General features: G+C 45.8%; 1 protein-coding gene across 1 annotated transcript in view; it reads left to right on the top strand.

Annotated features, from left to right (window-relative positions):
* Nucleotides 1-16,940, top strand: part of ATP8B3 (ATPase phospholipid transporting 8B3) — a 198,334-nt gene that overhangs the window by 99,581 nt on the left and 81,813 nt on the right. Inside the window, exons 15-19 of the mRNA XM_066574488.1 lie at nt 1,852-2,008; nt 5,727-5,915; nt 5,997-6,109; nt 12,640-12,804; nt 16,675-16,786. Coding sequence (XP_066430585.1) covers nt 1,852-2,008; nt 5,727-5,915; nt 5,997-6,109; nt 12,640-12,804; nt 16,675-16,786 — 736 coding nt within the window. The remainder of the gene's footprint in view (nt 1-1,851; nt 2,009-5,726; nt 5,916-5,996; nt 6,110-12,639; nt 12,805-16,674; nt 16,787-16,940) is intronic.

Genomic DNA, 16,940 nt, shown 5'->3' with positions numbered 1-16,940 from the left:
TGGCCTCTCCCTGGTTAGTCCAATCCTCTTTGCTATTTAGTGGCGAAAACCTGTGCAGGACTTCATTGGATCCCACCAAGGGTGTGGAGCATTGGCCCAAGGATCGCTGAGAGGCTGTGGAGAAGGAAATCTGAATGTGCTGATTGCAAAAGCAGCACTGTCATCATGGATGAGAGTATCCTATAGGTACAAGTGGTAGACCCATCATGGTGACTAAGGGACCCCATTCCAAAGGGCAACAAATGTGAAACTAAAGCACTCGCCGCTTACATGTCTGCTTCAGAGATGCCCCTTTTTCTTGTAAAGCTTTAGTCTTCTCTCCAGTTTGTTGCTTGCTGCTAGGAGAGCCGATCACCTTTGTTATGGAGCGGAAATGGCCGGTGCTTCTTGTAACTCAGTATGAGATGATCTTCTGGGTGGCCGGGATCTCTGGAGTGCATGCGCACTAGCTTCCCGCTCAGCCACCAGCTACTGCTGCGCTCTGGTATGTTCGTTCCATAGAAGAGCTTCTGAGCCGCACCAACAATTGAAGCCCTACTAACCCTTTCCAATCCACTGTCTGACGTCTACAGACATTCTAATTGAAGGCTGCACAGCTCCGATGTCGGAAGACATCCAGCAGGGTATTCTTACTGTAAATTACTGGCCACTCTGTTGTCGGGGGGCCTTTCCAGCATGTCCTATACCGCAGTACTGGCTCTAGCCAGTAGATGGCGCCAATGTATAATGGCAGAAAGAGAAAGCCCCCTAGGAAACCCTGAATCCAAAATTGGATTGCAAATGGTTAATCTGCAAGCGTTGCGCTAACCAGGTACAACTGTCATGATGAAAGTGGACATCATTCGCAGCTTGCAACTCTAAAATCACAGACACAAGAAAAGGAAGATTATTGGCACTATTGTCAGACACAGCAAGTATAGTAGCGATAGGAAACAACGTAATTATTACAGCACTGATTAATGTATTTAAGTCATTTATGTTCAACAATTGGACTAAAATAGTGATTTATCAATTCTGATCTGTACAATGTCCCTTCCTGTTGCTAAGGGGCAAGATGTTTCTTCTACTTATACTGGCTATGCCACTGTAATGACTAAGGTCCAGCTCGTCTGCCCAAAACAGGCCACAGTGGTCGGACACATCATCATGCTTAGTAGAATCTTTGGGGCCGCTGGTGTTCTCACTTGCACTTATGGGGTGTTGGATTTGGCTGAAAGGACACCTGGTTATGTCCACAAGGCGACCACCAACCACTAAGCAGATGGGAAGAGTATGGCCGAAAGAAAATCCAGATGACAAGCCATGAGTCAGTGCTGGGAAGATGGAGAACATCAGAGCTGAAGGATGCTACAGAACCGGGTCAAAACCATCAGGACTGCAAGGCACAGGAAGCAGAAGCTATGTCCACCAACATAGGGTCAGAATCCGTGTCCGCACTGCCAGGGGAATTCAAAATATGAATCAAAGACAAGCCTGGTCAGAAATCTAGGAAGTCTGTAGAAGAATACATACTGCCAGAGAATACTGACTAGGAGCAATAATAACTGCTAGATAGCCGGATAATGCATAGCAGAGTTGAGTAGGTTGAGAGAGCAGTATGAGCAATCATATGCGCTGATCAGAATGAAGGCTGTTGGTCGCCCCGTGGGTTGTGATGGCTACCAACAATGGTTGCGATCTGATGAAGTCACGTTGGCACGCGTTATCCCCCACTGTACCTGCTGAGTATCTTCCTTTTCTGTGGTCTATGAGCATTTTCCTTGCGAGGCGGTGGGGGGGGGGGGGGGGGGGTGCAAGTTTCGGCAGTGTAAATTCTTCCCTGCAGCTCAAAAGGATGTTGCTCTTTCTCAGGTTTACGACTTCACCTGGAATAAATATGCAGAGAAACAATTCAGCTTCCAGGATCGATCCTTGGTTGATCTGGTTTGCCAAAATCAAGATAATCAACTAAAAGAATTCTTCCGACTGCTGGCAATTTGTCACACAGTGATGGTGGATAAAGATGGAGGTAAGCTGTTCATTTAACAGATTCTGCATCCATTTGCCTCCGGATTGGTTTTCTTTTCTATTACAGATCAGTATTTTCCCAATAGAAAAATAATAAAAATCTGGATGAAAAATGGATGACCTGCGAATGTAATACGGATCTATAGTATGGGTATGTCTTATATGCTCATCTGTAAGTCCTCCTCGTGCCACCAAAACCGCTCTGACACTCTGAAAGATAGACTCCACGACATCTCTAAAGGGGTCCTATATATTCTGACACCAAGATATTAGCAGCAGCGTTGCGTCTGTGCTGAGAGGTTACGCACCGCGCCAGCACGGACGCAAGGCAATGTTCACACAGGACAATAAACATCGGTAGGTCTCACGTAAAACACCAACGTAAACCGCGCTTTCAGTTTTTGTTCTGTTTCTCCAGCATAAAGACCCCCAACAGGACAGTTACTGCACCTGATCAGGTACACAACATCAGACGTGGAACATGGGACTGTACCGGGTATATAATGATACAAATACCAACACACAGCAGGACCATAAAACTGAATGTGAGGATGAGATCTCATCGCCACACAATTAAAGAAAGACAGAATTCCCCGTGGCCGAGCATTCTGGTCACGGACACAACATAAAACACATGAAAGTTATTATACTGAAAGGCAATTTCAAGTCACAAAGCCATAAAAGAATTTGGGGATACAAACTTATAACAACTCTTGACACTTACAGCAGAGGGTTAAATTATTCAAGAGGATTTATGTGTGAATGGGAAGTATGAGAAATCTATAGCACCGATAGCACTGCTGGCCTGGTGACCCCCTTACACTAATTCAGGGACCATACAACTTTCACATCTTTATCAGTGACTATTTAAGTATTTAGTTATTTCTCTAGTTATCCAGTTCTAGTAAAAATTCCTTCTTTTAAGTGCAAATTAATCACATCATGTCTGTGCCATATGTGTGTGTATGTGTGTGTATATATATGTGTGTGTGTGTGTATATATATATATATATGTGTGTGTGTGTGTATATATATATATATATGTGTGTGTGTGTGTATATATATATATATATATATATATATATGTGTATATATATATATACACACACACACACACACACAATCTTCAGATGTATTTCATTATGCCTGAGGAAGGACCCTGAGCTCGCTGTAACATGTTTTTTTGTTATGAGCCATGAAAGGTATTCTATCTACAAGATTACTTGGTTTCTCTTACTGAAAACAATCACATATAAGTCAATATATTTTAGTAAAGAGTACCTGCACTTTCAGAAAACGTATAGACATGTCGTATAGACATGTAAAAGTATTTATCAGTGGGGGTTCTGCTGCTTAGACCCCTGCTAATCACTAGAATCAGGGGCTGCAGTGCTCACCCGAGCGCTGTGCCCCCTCAGCTATGTTCGCTCCTGTGTGAGTGCGTGTCTTTGAGAGACCAACTGTAGTTCCTATTGGTACCATTTTGGGTTAAACGAAACATTTTGATCACTTTATATTACTTTTTTTTTTCTTGGCGTTTGGGTGACCAAAAAGTGCAATTCTGATACTGTGTTTTTCCCTGATGGTGCTCACCGGGCATGATACATGTAGTTTTAATAGTCTGATTGTTACAGATGCCAAATACATTTTTTGTAATGTTAAAAATGAGAAAATAGTTTTTCCAACATTTTAATATTTATCTATATATTTTATATTTTTCTTCAGTCCTCATAGAGGACTGGAACTGGCAATTCTTTGCTTGCTTATACAGTGTATAGGCAGAACTTAAAGGGGTAGCACCAAGTTTCTATTTGGCAGTAAAATTGTTGCTATCCTCAAAGCATTATACATGCACAGTGTATTCACTGACTTTGGAAAAGTCCAGATACACAAGATCCAGTGACTCTCCCCGGTCCAGTCTAGAACTTACCTCCTTGTAGAAGCTGATCAGGTTGGTGTGTTACAGGAGCAACCTCTCATAAACCCATTGTAGTGGCCCAGTACATCTATTCCTGGCCCCTCCATACATGTCATGTCTGGTGTTGGTGCATTGTACAAAAATGTCTGGTCATTCTGTTATGTGTATTGCACAGCTGCAGCATATGATGAGTTAAAGGGGTTGTCCGCGGCAGCAAGTGGGGGTATACACTTCTGTATGGCCATATTAATGCACTTTGTAATGTACATTGCGCATTAATTATGAGCCATACAGAAGTTATTCACTTACCTTCCCTGCGCTGGCGTCCCCGTCTCCATGGCTCCGTCTAACTTCAGCGTCTAGTCGCCCGATTAGACGCGCTTGCGCAGAAGGGTCTTCTGCCTTCGGCTCGGTTCGGCAGCAGCGGCGTTCTGGCTCCGCCCCCTTCTACGCGTCATCGTGTAGCTCCGCCCCCATCACATGTGCCGATTCCAGTCAATCAGGAGGCTGGAATCTGCTATCTATGTTCTCCAGTTTATTGCGCATCCCTATCCTAGGGGTGTCCGAAAGAGGCCCAGCACTGCTCTGGCTGAGTCTACGTGTGTCCCTCCGGCAGGGAGCCTGGTAAGTGCCGCCGTGACAAGTGACCACTCTACCCTCCCAGATCCTCAACGTGTGCCTTGTGTCTAGGGTCACCCTATGGGATGCTGCACCATGCTGATATGGAATTATATAGTCAGGATAACATCTCTTAGAAACCCTTTAAACATTTCACCCGCAATGGAGGTAAGACTTACCGGTCTGTAGTTTCTGGGCTCACATCTTGACCCCTATTTGAATAATGGCACCACAATGGCTACGTGCCAATCCATTTTTTTACATGTAAATCCATTGTTGCATGATTTCTTATCGTATATACAACATCATTGAATGGGTGTGATTGGTTAATCCAGCATACTATTTCATTGGCTGACGCGGCGCTGGATTAACCAATCAGAGCATTACCTTGCTGGAGGCAGGGTATTCAAGCCCTGCTTCCAGGAATAACTACTCTGTCAGCGTGAAGGAGGACACGGCAGCCTGCGGCAGCACTGCAGACCTTCACGAGGAACCCGAACACTGGCTGCTAGGTAAGTATTAGACACCCCCTGAGCCAGCCCCCTGTGTATAAGACACAGGTTAACTTTTAACCTGAAAAAACGGGCAAAAAAATGCATCTTATACATGGAAAAATACGGTACATACAGAATGTAAGGAATTGAGCTAAACAGCAGCACATGTGAAAAAGACTTGTGTATGCTAATGCAGCAGCAGAGGGTCGACCCGATGACCCTGGAGGTCCCTTTAATTTCTACCATTCTAGGATTCTATGATTCTAGTACTGTATCTATGCAGTAAGCTTGGTTCTAGTACTGTATCTATGCAGTACATTTAGTTCTGGTACTGTACCTCTACAGTAAGCTTGGTTCTGGTATCGTATCTATGCAGTACATTTAGTTCTGGTAATGTGTCTATGCAGTAAGCTTGGTTCTGGTATTGTGTATATATACTGTGTCAGATCATTTTAGCATTTTATTCTGGTTGGGACCTACAATCCTCAAACAGCCCAGGGCCCATTGTGACATTAACCCACCCCTGTACCAGGCATCTGCTTCTAGAAAATGTATGGGTAAAAGGATCAGGTGTTATTTCTACATGTTGCTGCACTTTCCAACTATTGGAAATGTTTAGAAAGCTCTAGCAGCAAAAGACTCGTCATCTGCTAGCTGTCATCCTGCTTCCAACTTTGTCTTTCCCTCAGATGAGTTGGTGTACAAAGCTGCCAGTCCTGATGAAGAAGCATTAGTAAATACAGCCAGAAATTTTGGCTATGTGTTTGTGTCCCGTACACAAGATAGCATCACTACGAATGAGCTGGGAGCAGAGAGGACGTATCAAGTCCTGGCTCTTCTGGACTTCAGCAGTGCTCGGAAGAGGATGTCTGTTCTAGGTGAGTTGTGCCCTAACAATTGTGATTGTTTTGAAACCACTTGTTTTTCTGTAAGTGTAACATTTTCACTATTTCATTAAGTCAGGGACCCTGAAGGAACGATTAAGCTCTACACCAAGGGAGCGGATGATGTGATTTTACAGCGGCTCCATCCAGGTTGCACTATTGTGGAGGTAACGGAACAGTCTTTGGAGGTGAGCAAGAAGTTACTCACAGACTGTAAATGAGCACAAGGCTCTGTTCACACCCAGCAGATTTTACGCAGCCAAAAAATTGACGCAGATTTCAATGCCTCATTTGAATAGGTGAAATCCGCACTGAAAATTCTCCGCATAAATGGATGAGCTGCAGATCTGAAGTCGCTCCGCCGGTCAGGGGACGCTGTAGAACTTTCCAGCAACACATGAATGGGATTTTTCAAATCCCATCCACTTTGCTGTACGGTAACGCGGTGCGGTTTTCTGCAGCCAAATCCACCACAGAAAATCCCCAGTGTACCCGTCACATGCGAATATAGCCTAAATGTTGGATTCTTCAGTACAACTAACGGATTCAGAGCAAGTTACCGAACAGCTTTTGAATATACAGATGTTTGCTCCCTTACGTTTTGGTTTGACATGCCTTGAGACAAACAATTAAAAAAAAAACATGAGGTTTGGTCACTTTGACGAATAAGGATGATGGAAAAAGACCTGCAGCGTCAGCTATTGAATGGCAGCATTCCTGCAAGTCAATGTTAGACTCTTTAGACAAGCCTTGTAACAATGACTGGGAATTGTAAGCCAGAGCACCATCCACAGACAACTGTTTCGGGGTTTTGCCCCTCATCAGTGTGCAGTAGGTTTCTGGCTTGGGTAGTGAGAGGCTTATGACGTGCGTCAGGAGGTGTTTCATCACTACTTAAGGAGACTTATAAGGCCATCCACGCATGCACTTTAACCTGCCGAGCCATGTATGTGCTACGTGCTTCTCTATGTGGCCAACTAGTGGTTGTGATGAGACTTGCACCCTGCTGTGTGTCTTGCCAGTATGATGCAAAGATGTATTGAATTTGTGAGAAATTAGAGTCCTTCACAGAGTTTCCAGAAAGGTGCAGTTGTCATCTGTAGGATACAATACAGTATTGAATCAATGTGCCTATAATAATATATTTACTGTAACCAAGTCCTCCGGGGGTGAGGGGGGCGACAAAGAGACACTGGACCAGAAAGGAAAATAACCTTGCTTCAGTTTTATTTTTCAAGCACAGCAAAACAGAAAAGTCCTTTCAAAATAGCAGAGGCACCACGCAGGGTGCTCAGGTCCATGCAATATCACAGATGAAGTGCTGCACCACGCAGGGTGCTCAGGTCCATGCAATATCACAGATGAAGTGCTGCACCACGCAGGGTGCTCAGGTCCATGCAATATCACAGATGAAGTGCTGCACCACGCAGGGTGCTCAGGTCCATGCAATATCACAGATGAAGTGCTGCACCACGCAGGATGCTCAGGTCCATGCAATATCACAGATGAAGTGCTGCACCACGCAGGATGCTCAGGTCCATGCAATATCACAGATGAAGTGCTGCACCACGCAGGGTACTCAGGTCCATGCAATATCACAGATGAAGTGCTGCACCACGCAGGGTGCTCAGGTCCATGCAATATCACAGATGAAGTGCTGCACCACGCAGGGTACTCAGGTCCATGCAATATCACAGATGAAGTGCTGCACCACGCAGGGTACTCAGGTCCATGCAATATCACAGATGAAGTGCTGCACCACGCAGGATGCTCAGGTCCATGCAATATCACAGATGAAGTGCTGCACCACGCAGGGTACTCAGGTCCATGCAATATCACAGATGAAGTGCTGCACCACGCAGGGTGCTCAGGTCCATGCAATATCACAGATGAAGTGCTGCACCACGCAGGGTACTCAGGTCCGTGCAATATCACAGATGAAGTGCTGCACCACGCAGGATGCTCAGGTCCATGCAATATCACAGATGAAGTGCTGCACCACGCAGGGTGCTCAGGTCCATGCAATATCACAGGTGAAGTGCTGCACCACGCAGGATGCTCAGGTCCATGCAATATCACAGATGAGGTGCTGCACCACGCAGGATGCTCAGGTCCATGCAATATCACAGATGAAGTGCTGCACCACGCAGGGTGCTCAGGTCCATGCAATATCACAGGTGAAGTGCTGCACCACGCAGGGTGCTCAGGTCCATGCAATATCACAGATGAAGTGCTGCACCACGCAGGGTGCTCAGGTCCATGCAATATCACAGATGAAGTGCTGCACCACGCAGGGTGCTCAGGTCCATGCAATATCACAGATGAAGTGCTGCACCACGCAGGGTGCTCAGGTCCATGCAATATCACAGTTGAAGTGCTGCACCACGCAGGATGCTCAGGTCCATGCAATATCACAGATGAAGTGCTGCACCACGCAGGGTGCTCAGGTCCATGCAATATCACAGATGAGGTGCTGCACCACGCAGGGTGCTCAGGTCCATGCAATATCACAGATGAGGTGCTGCACCACGCAGGGTGCTCAGGTCCATGCAATATCACAGATGAGGTGCTGCACCACGCAGGGTGCTCAGGTCCATGCAATATCACAGATGAAGTGCTGCACCACGCAGGGTGCTCAGGTCCATGCAATATCACAGATGAAGTGCTGCACCACGCAGGATGCTCAGGTCCATGCAATATCACAGATGAAGTGCTGCACCACGCAGGGTGCTCAGGACCATGCAATATCACAGATGAAGTGCTGCACCACGCAGGGTGCTCAGGTCCATGCAATATCACAGATGAGGTGCTGCACCACGCAGGGTGCTCAGGTCCATGCAATATCACAGATGGGGTGCTGCACCACGCAGGGTGCTCAGGGGGTTTTCCTCCTCAGGCTGTCAGGCACTGACTCCATGAACCTGCAGCCTTTTATGCCCCAGTAACGGGGTCAGTGCCTACAGCTGAGGTTCCTGAGAACCAGTGTGAAGCTGTGGACTGAACCTCCACCCTGTCCAGACTAAGAGCCTGGGAGGGAGATATACTCCATCCACAACTTCACCCTTTACCTGCCTACATTACCTAATACAAGAGTGAGGGTCGTAGCCAATTATAGGAGAAACTAGTCTCTTATTCAATATTAAAAAAAACAAAAGAATACATGAGCTGTCCTAGGTGAATCCACCACAATTTTTGCATGTGATGAAAGTTCATTTTGCAAGGGATTACTCTCTTTGCACTGCATTAAAAATCTGCAGCAAAACCCTCAGCATAAAAAGCCATTCTGCAGAGTGAAAAACGTGCAGTATGTCCTTAAATATGTAGCAGAAATATTTGCTACATGTGAACAGAGTAACATAGTATGCAAGGCTGAAAAAAGAAAAATGTCCATCTAGTTCAGCCTGTTTCCACCTCTCTTGTTGTTCCAGAGGAAGGTAAAAAAAACCCAATGAGGCAGAAGCCAATTAGCCCATTTGGTGGAAAAAATTCCCATAATGGCAGTCAGAATAATCCCTGGATCAATGTTTGATAGTTCCTACCTGACTGTAAGACCCGGATCAACAACCCCGCTAGTTATAGGCGTACCGGCTGGGGTCGCAGTGGTGACCCAGCCCCTGCGCTGAGGTGACCCAGCCCCTGCACTGAGGTGGCCCAGAGGCCGCCCTCCACCATTTACACATTCAGTGTATTACTGGCTGATCGCTCTGTCTGCAGCACCACAGCGATCACGCAGCAAGCAGTGCAGCCAGCCTGAGAGGAAGCAGAGAAGGGCATCGGGGAGGAGGAGGGAGGCAGCCATACAGGTCGGCAGGGAGTTGAGTACAGTGATGATGTCATCGTGTGCTGCCCCTACCTCCTGCTGAAGGCAACTGCTGTGTCTGCCTGTCCTGCTGCTATCACACTGAAAAGTAGCCCAGACCCTGGGGTATGAGTGTATGTGTATGTGTGTGTGTGTGTGTGTGTGTGTGTGTGTGTGTGTGTTATATATATATATATATATATATATATATATATATATATATATATATATATATGTGTGTGTGTATCTTTCTATTTAATTTCACACTTTACACACAATTAAAAAAACGCATTAAAAACACATGCAGTTTTTAATAGTTTATGCAGCTTCTTAATAACTTACATAGTCTTTAAATACCGCATGCAGGTTTTTTTATGTGTTTTTCTTAACCCTTTCCAATCCAATGTTTGACATCTTCCTACATTCTGAATGAAGCTTGTACGGCTCCAATGTCAGAAGACGTCCGACAGGGTATTCTTACCGTCTATCGCCAGCCACTCCGCTGTCGGATCCTCTCTGGCGCACACACACTGGCTTTAGCCAGCAGATGGCACAGTTGTATAACAGCAAAAAGAGAAAGCCTTTAAGAAAACCCTGAATCCAAAATTGGATTGGAAAGGGTTAATTGTGCTCCAAAAGTACAAAAACAGGAACACACCCTAAGGCCGCTCTCACATGTGTGTTCAGAAAACGAAGCTGGAAATCGTGGCATTTTTACTGGAATTTCAAGCAGCATTTTTGAACTCGTGGTGCAGTATTTGACAGCGCTTTTTAATGCGCTCGATCATTGTGATGGGTGATGAGGGGTGTGTTAAAAACACGAAAATCCCAAAATAGAACAGACAGCTTTCGAAAAACGCGGCGTTAGGAACCCCATGTTTGAGTGCAGGTTTGAGTACCCAAATAAAATCAATGGTAGTGTTGTAACATGGTTAGTACGGCGCTCGGGATGCCGCAGCAAAAAGCGGTATAAAGCGGTGTGTATTTGTGAGAGTGGCCTAAGGGGCTACAAATAAATTTTCATGTATTGCAGGAAATGCGTCATGTTTGGAAAGACTATGCCAAGAGGCAGATCATGTATGGAAATTCATTTTGCAGCTGTATGCAGCATGATCTACGTATGGGTACGGGGGAGGGGGGAGTGGAGGCCTGGGGAGGTGAGGGCCCCTACCGCTGGTTATTCAATGTCTAAATGCTGCAATGTCGTAGCGCTCCAAAAAGACATCCAGTCCCTCTTAAACTCCTCTATGGATCCTGCCATCACCACGTCCTCAGGCAGAGAGTTCCACAGTCTCGCTGCTCTTACAGTAAAGAACCCTTTTCTGTGTTGGTGATGAAACCTGCTTTCCTCTAGACGTAGCGGATGCCCTCTTGTTACTGTCGCAGTCCTGGGTGTAAACAGATCCTGGCAGAGATCCTTGTATTGTCCCCTCATGGATTTATACAGAGTTATTTGGTCGCCCCTTAACCTTTTTTTTTCCAGTGTGAATAATCCCAGTTTTGATGCCTCTCTGGAAGGTTGGAGGAGTGTTTAAACTAGTGACTGGGGGGAGGGCAACAAGAGAAGTAGGGGGCGGGGGAAAACAGTGTAGACAGAATTCTGGGATTAAAGGGGTTGTCCCGCGGCAGCAAGTGGGTCTATACACTTCTGTATGGCCATATTAATGCACTTTGTAATATACATCGTGCATTAAATATGAGCCATACAGAAGTAGAGATGAGCGAACGTACTCGGATAGGCACTACTCGTCCGAGTAATGTGCTTTATCCGAGTACCGCTGTGCTCGTGCTGTAAGATTCGGGACGCGCTGCGGAGCGGGGAGCTGCAGGGGAGAGCGGGGAGGAACGGAGGGGAGATCTTTCTCTCCTTCTCTCCCGGCCGCTCTGCCCCGCTCCCCGCTGCGACTCACCTGTCAGCAGCGGCAGCTCCCGAACCTTTCAGCACGAGTACAGCGGTACTCGGATAAGGCACATCACTCGGACGAGTAGTGCTTATCCGAGTACGTTCGCTCATCTCTATACAGAAGTTATTCACTTACCTGCTCCGTTGCTAGCGTCCCCGTCTCCATGGTGCCGTCTAACGCTGTCTTCTCCTTCCATTTAGACGCGCTTGCGCTGTGCGGTCTTCTGCTGTGTTCAATGGAGCTGCTCCGGCGTGCTCGCGCCGGAGAGCTGGTCTGCGCATGAGCAGAAGACCTTGGCGGCGCGAGCACGCCGGAGCGGCTCCATTGTCACCAATATACACTAAATGGGGTACTGCTAGGGAAAAGTGATATGGGGGTACTAGTGGATTGTAGACTGAACTGGAGCAATCAATGCCAGCCAGCTGCTGCAAAAGCTAATAAAGTCTTGGGGTGCAGTAAAAGAGGTATAGGGGCGAGGGGCGAGAACATTATCCCCCCACTATATAAGGCACTTGTCAGGCCTCACATGGAATACTGCGTACAGTTCTGGACCCCGGTGATCAGGAAAGATGTCACAGTGCTGGAGGGGGTTCAAAGAAGGGCGACTAAACTGATACATGGATTCTAATAATTGTATGTTCATGTTTCAACCTTTTAGGGCCTGAAAGCTCTAACTTCAAGATTATTTCCTCAATGTATGAACTTGTTTTATGTGGGACAAGTTGTGTATTTAGTTGCCTCATCTGGGGTACACACAATGTATAGCACGTTGAAAGGCTTGATTTGCAGTCTTTTGCATCTTTTCGGCTCGAGCTCTGTGGACCCTCATCTAGCACAATGCAGCCATTTGCTTTGTAAAGTCATTCCAGAGCACTACTTTGTGTGCAGCGATCTGTGGAGGAAGAACAGTCTGATATCATCATGTCAGGTCCGGGAAACTGATGTGAAGAACAACCTGTAACCGACTCCTCCGACTCATCAGCCATGTAACGAGTCTCGCACTTTGTCATTGTAGATATTTGCTCAGGAGTCGCTAAGAACTCTTTGTTTGGCATTTAAAGAGGTGGATCTTTCGGTGTACAGCGACTGGAGTAGAAGGTACCACCAGGCCAGTGTTTCTCTGCAAAATCGGCTACAGTGTCTGGAAATGGTTTATGATGAAATGGAAAATGACTTGAAGGTAATCACAGAAATCTTTGTATTCCTACATCTCCTCAGATCTCCGGACAAATCAGGCATTTATGTTTGAGAGTAACTTATAAAAAACACAAGTTCTGTACTTTATTCATCGCCAAGTGCTGCATGTACTGGGAAGCGCTATGATGTACATTGTCTGTTTGTGGATGATGTTTGTGGATGATGTTTGTGGATGATGTTTTACTGACCTGCATATCTCCTTACATGAATATGGACAGCTCTGAGGCTATAAAGTGAATACAACAAAAACTGCGGCCCTCCAGTAGAAGGTTTCAGGAATGTATTAACACATGCCAATGGTGAGGTAGCTCCTTCACCTGCCCAGGAGTTAATCTGACTACTATTTACTCTTTGTCATACTGGTAGAATAGTAATTTCCCTCCTGTGTATTAGGATATTTATAGTCTCCTAGATAAATGAAACGTTTTACCACTTTCCTTTTTTGGCTGTATCGCAGCAATTAAAATTACCACAATGCCCAAATTATTACATCTGTTTGAAACCTTTCCCATTGTGGTCCCTCTAAGAGACCTTAAGACTTTCCAGGATGCTTTTCTGAGATTGAGTGGGTCTGGCAGATGCTCTTCCAGAACAGACAAGGTGGATGAAAATAGAGAAGCAGCGCCTTGCCCCAGCACATCCCAATTCCCTCTCTTGGAATGGCATCCACCTCCTACTGGTGTTTTGCTGGGACCTATGGTCCTGGCTAAGGACATTTGGCAAAAAAAGTGCACAGAGGTTTAACGTCCATTTCAGATATCTATGAAATACTTATTAGCCCTCTTTTGGACAACTGTTTGGACACTTGTAGTGGCCCAGAGTTAACGGGGCCCCTCCATAAGTATGAATGCATTTGTCTGGTGCCTATGTATTGTCAGAGTATTCTATGTGAGTGAATTTGATGTGTATTGCACCTCTGCAGCACTGAATGGCTTACTGTCTGGGTTATGTCTGAAAAATGTATCTTGTTGTGTGTCATGTGATCGTGCTATATATATGTGATTGCAAGTGTTGTCTTCTTTTTTTTTTTTTTCCTGAGAGAGCTTGGTTCTTGGGTCTTTTGCTTTTGACCTGAGTAGGAGAGACTGTGCCTTCTTGTGTGTAGCCCCCGGATGAGAGGTTGAGCGATTGCCTTGTGTGTGCCCTAGGCCCAATTCACCCAGCCCTTCCTGCTAATGAACTAGAGGACTGAGAGAGTGGAAGGAGCCACCAAGCAGCATTGAGTGCCCATCTTCCAAATGTGAATGTTGATCGGTAAAGAGCTGTAGAGAGTGAAGGAGACTGCCAGGGGAACAGAACCCCACAGATAACTTGGACTGTGGATTCCTCTCATCCTGTGAATCCTCCCTGTCACACCACTTTGTGTTCTGTACCATTTTCCTGCTGGCATGTATATACTACTGTTGGAATGTAAATAGTTTTCGTTAAGTGAGTGAGCACTGCCAACCATTCCCGGCTTTGCTTTGAAACGTTTCCCTGTGTGTGTGTGGACTACTTATTTCAATGTCTGGATTCACCACAGAGGACGGAACGGTGGCACCACGAATGACAAGGACTTTAAGATAAAGCACGTGGTGTCTATTTCTGTGAGGTCAGCAATCCGCAAGTTAGAAATCCCATTTGCTACAACATGTATGAGTGTGCAGCATCCGAGGAGCGGGCCCACAGCTGAGGAGCTAGCAGGATAGATTGAGACCCGTCGAAGTTACTGCTGGGGGAGTTTCAAGGGGGTAAACCAATACGTGCTTCACAGGATGACAGAGGAATCCACAGTCCAAGTTATCTGTGGGGTTCTGTTCCCCTGGCAGTCTCCTTCACTCTCTACAGCTCTTTACCGATCAACATTCACATTAGGAAGATGGGCACTCAATGCTGCTTGGTGGCTCCTTCCACTCTCTCAGTCCTCTAGTTCATTAGCAGGAAGGGCTGGGTGAATTGGGCCTAGGGCACACACAAGCCAATTGCTCAACCTCTTCCATTCTGGGGCTACACACGAGAAGACACAGTCTCTCCTACTTAGGTCAAGAGCAAAAGACCCAAGAACCGAGCTCTCCTAGACTGTCTCAGGAAGAAAAAAAAGAAGACGACGCTTGCAATCACATATATATAGCACGATCACGTGACACACAACAAGATACATTTTTCAGACATAACCCAGACAGTAAGCCATTCAGTGCTGCAGAGGTGCAATACACATCAAATTCACTCACATAGGCACCAGACAAATGCATTCATACTTATGGAGGGGCCCCGTTAACTCTGGGCCACTACAAGTGTCCAAACAGTTGTCCCAAAGAGGGCTAATAAGTATTTCATAGATATCTGAAATGGACGTTAAACCTCTGTGCACATTTTTTGCCAAATGTCCTTAGCCAGGACCATAGGTCCCAGCAAAACACCAGCAGGAGGTGGACTGTAGATGCCATTCCAATAGAGGGAATTGGGATGTGCTGGGGCAAGGCGCTGCTTCTCTATTTTCATCCACCTTGTCTCTTCTGGAAGAGCATCTGCCAGACCCACTAAATCTCAGAAAAGCATCCTGGAAAGTCTTAAGGTCTCTAAGATGGACCACAATGGGAAAGGTTTCAAACAGATGTAATAATTTAGACATTGTGGTGATTTTAATTGCTGCGATACAGCCAAAAAAGGAAAGTGGTAAAACGTTTCATTTATCTAGGAGACTATAAATATCCTAATACACAGGAGGGAAATTACTATTCTACCAGTATGACAAAGAGTAAATAGTCAGATTACCTCCTGGGCAGGTGAAGGAGCTACCTCACCATTGGCATGTGTTAATACATTCCTGAAACCTTCTACTGGAGGGCCGCGGTTTTTGTTGTATTTACTTTATAGTCAGATGACCACAGGCCAATGTCGTGCAGGGTGGACGAGCAAAGATTGGAGCAGGCAACAGACAATATAACATGGTCAGACACAAGCCAAATCAAAGCCCCACAATACTAGCAGAACAAGCCTTTGCACAGTATACAAACAAAAAAGACATTATTACTCAGGCAGTAAGAAATGCAAAAACGAGTCCTTAAAAAGGTGTGATGCCTGGCAATGACTGGAGAGGCACTGCTTTCACACATTGGCCCTTAGAAGCATCAACACAGGAAGCAGCCGAGTTGATGAGTGAGACGATGACCACAGAGAATCTCAGTCGGGGAGCAAGGAAGGAGAACAGGATGCTGGGCAGAGGTAATGGTTGGCCGGCAGACCGTAACATTAACCCTTTCCAATCCACTTTCTGATGTCTAAAGACATTCTGATTAAAGGCTGGGTATTCTTACTGTATATTACTGGCCGCTCTGTTGTTGGGGGCCTCTCCAGCATGTCCCATACCTCAGTACTGGCTCTAGCCAGCAGATGGCTCCATTGTATAATCACAGAAAGAGGAAGGCCCCTAGGAAACCCTGAATCCAAAATTGGATTGCAAAGGGTTAAACCAGCCCTTGTCTCTGACCCTGAATGGGCTGTGATGAAGGGCTGGCTTAGCTAATGAACTGAGCCAAGTGTTGTCTTTGTGGTATCAGAATGAACGTGGAAAGGGAGCTACGAGGGACCAGGAGTTAAAATAGGACCATCCACACCGATTTGCTAAAGTAAATTAGTAATTTCAGATTATTTACCTTTGAAATAGAATAAATGTTTTTTTCTACCATGGAACAACCCTTTAATTGCTGGGAAGAACAAATTGTGAATTCTTTTCATTATAATCATCATTTTGACTAACTTAAAAAACTTCACTCTGTTTTGGTAAAGAAAATGGAAATGTTGAAGCTGTCTAGACCTACTGCAGGCGTTATGTAGCACATGGTCACCTGATGCCCTCGTTTGCTTCCTCTAGTTACTTGGAGCTACGGCTATTGAAGATAAGCTACAAGATTCTGTTGCAGAAACAATACAGCTACTGAAAAACGGCAATATTAAAGTGTGGATGCTGACTGGAGATAAGCAAGGTAGGCAATGAGAAAAGCTATTTCACAATAAGCTGTACATTTTGGTGGAGGTCTATCAAATGTAGTGACCAAGGTGTAGGGCTCACAGCTGAGGAGCTGGTGGGGTAGAGATGGCACTTGTCACGGTGGCTCCACCTCCTCCTTCCCCAAGGAA

This window comes from Eleutherodactylus coqui, chromosome 7 (genome assembly GCF_035609145.1).
Source record: "Eleutherodactylus coqui strain aEleCoq1 chromosome 7, aEleCoq1.hap1, whole genome shotgun sequence".
NCBI lineage: Eukaryota > Metazoa > Chordata > Amphibia > Anura > Eleutherodactylidae > Eleutherodactylus > Eleutherodactylus coqui.
Note: the sequence above shows the minus strand (reverse complement) of the source record. Positions and strands in the feature narration are given on the sequence as shown.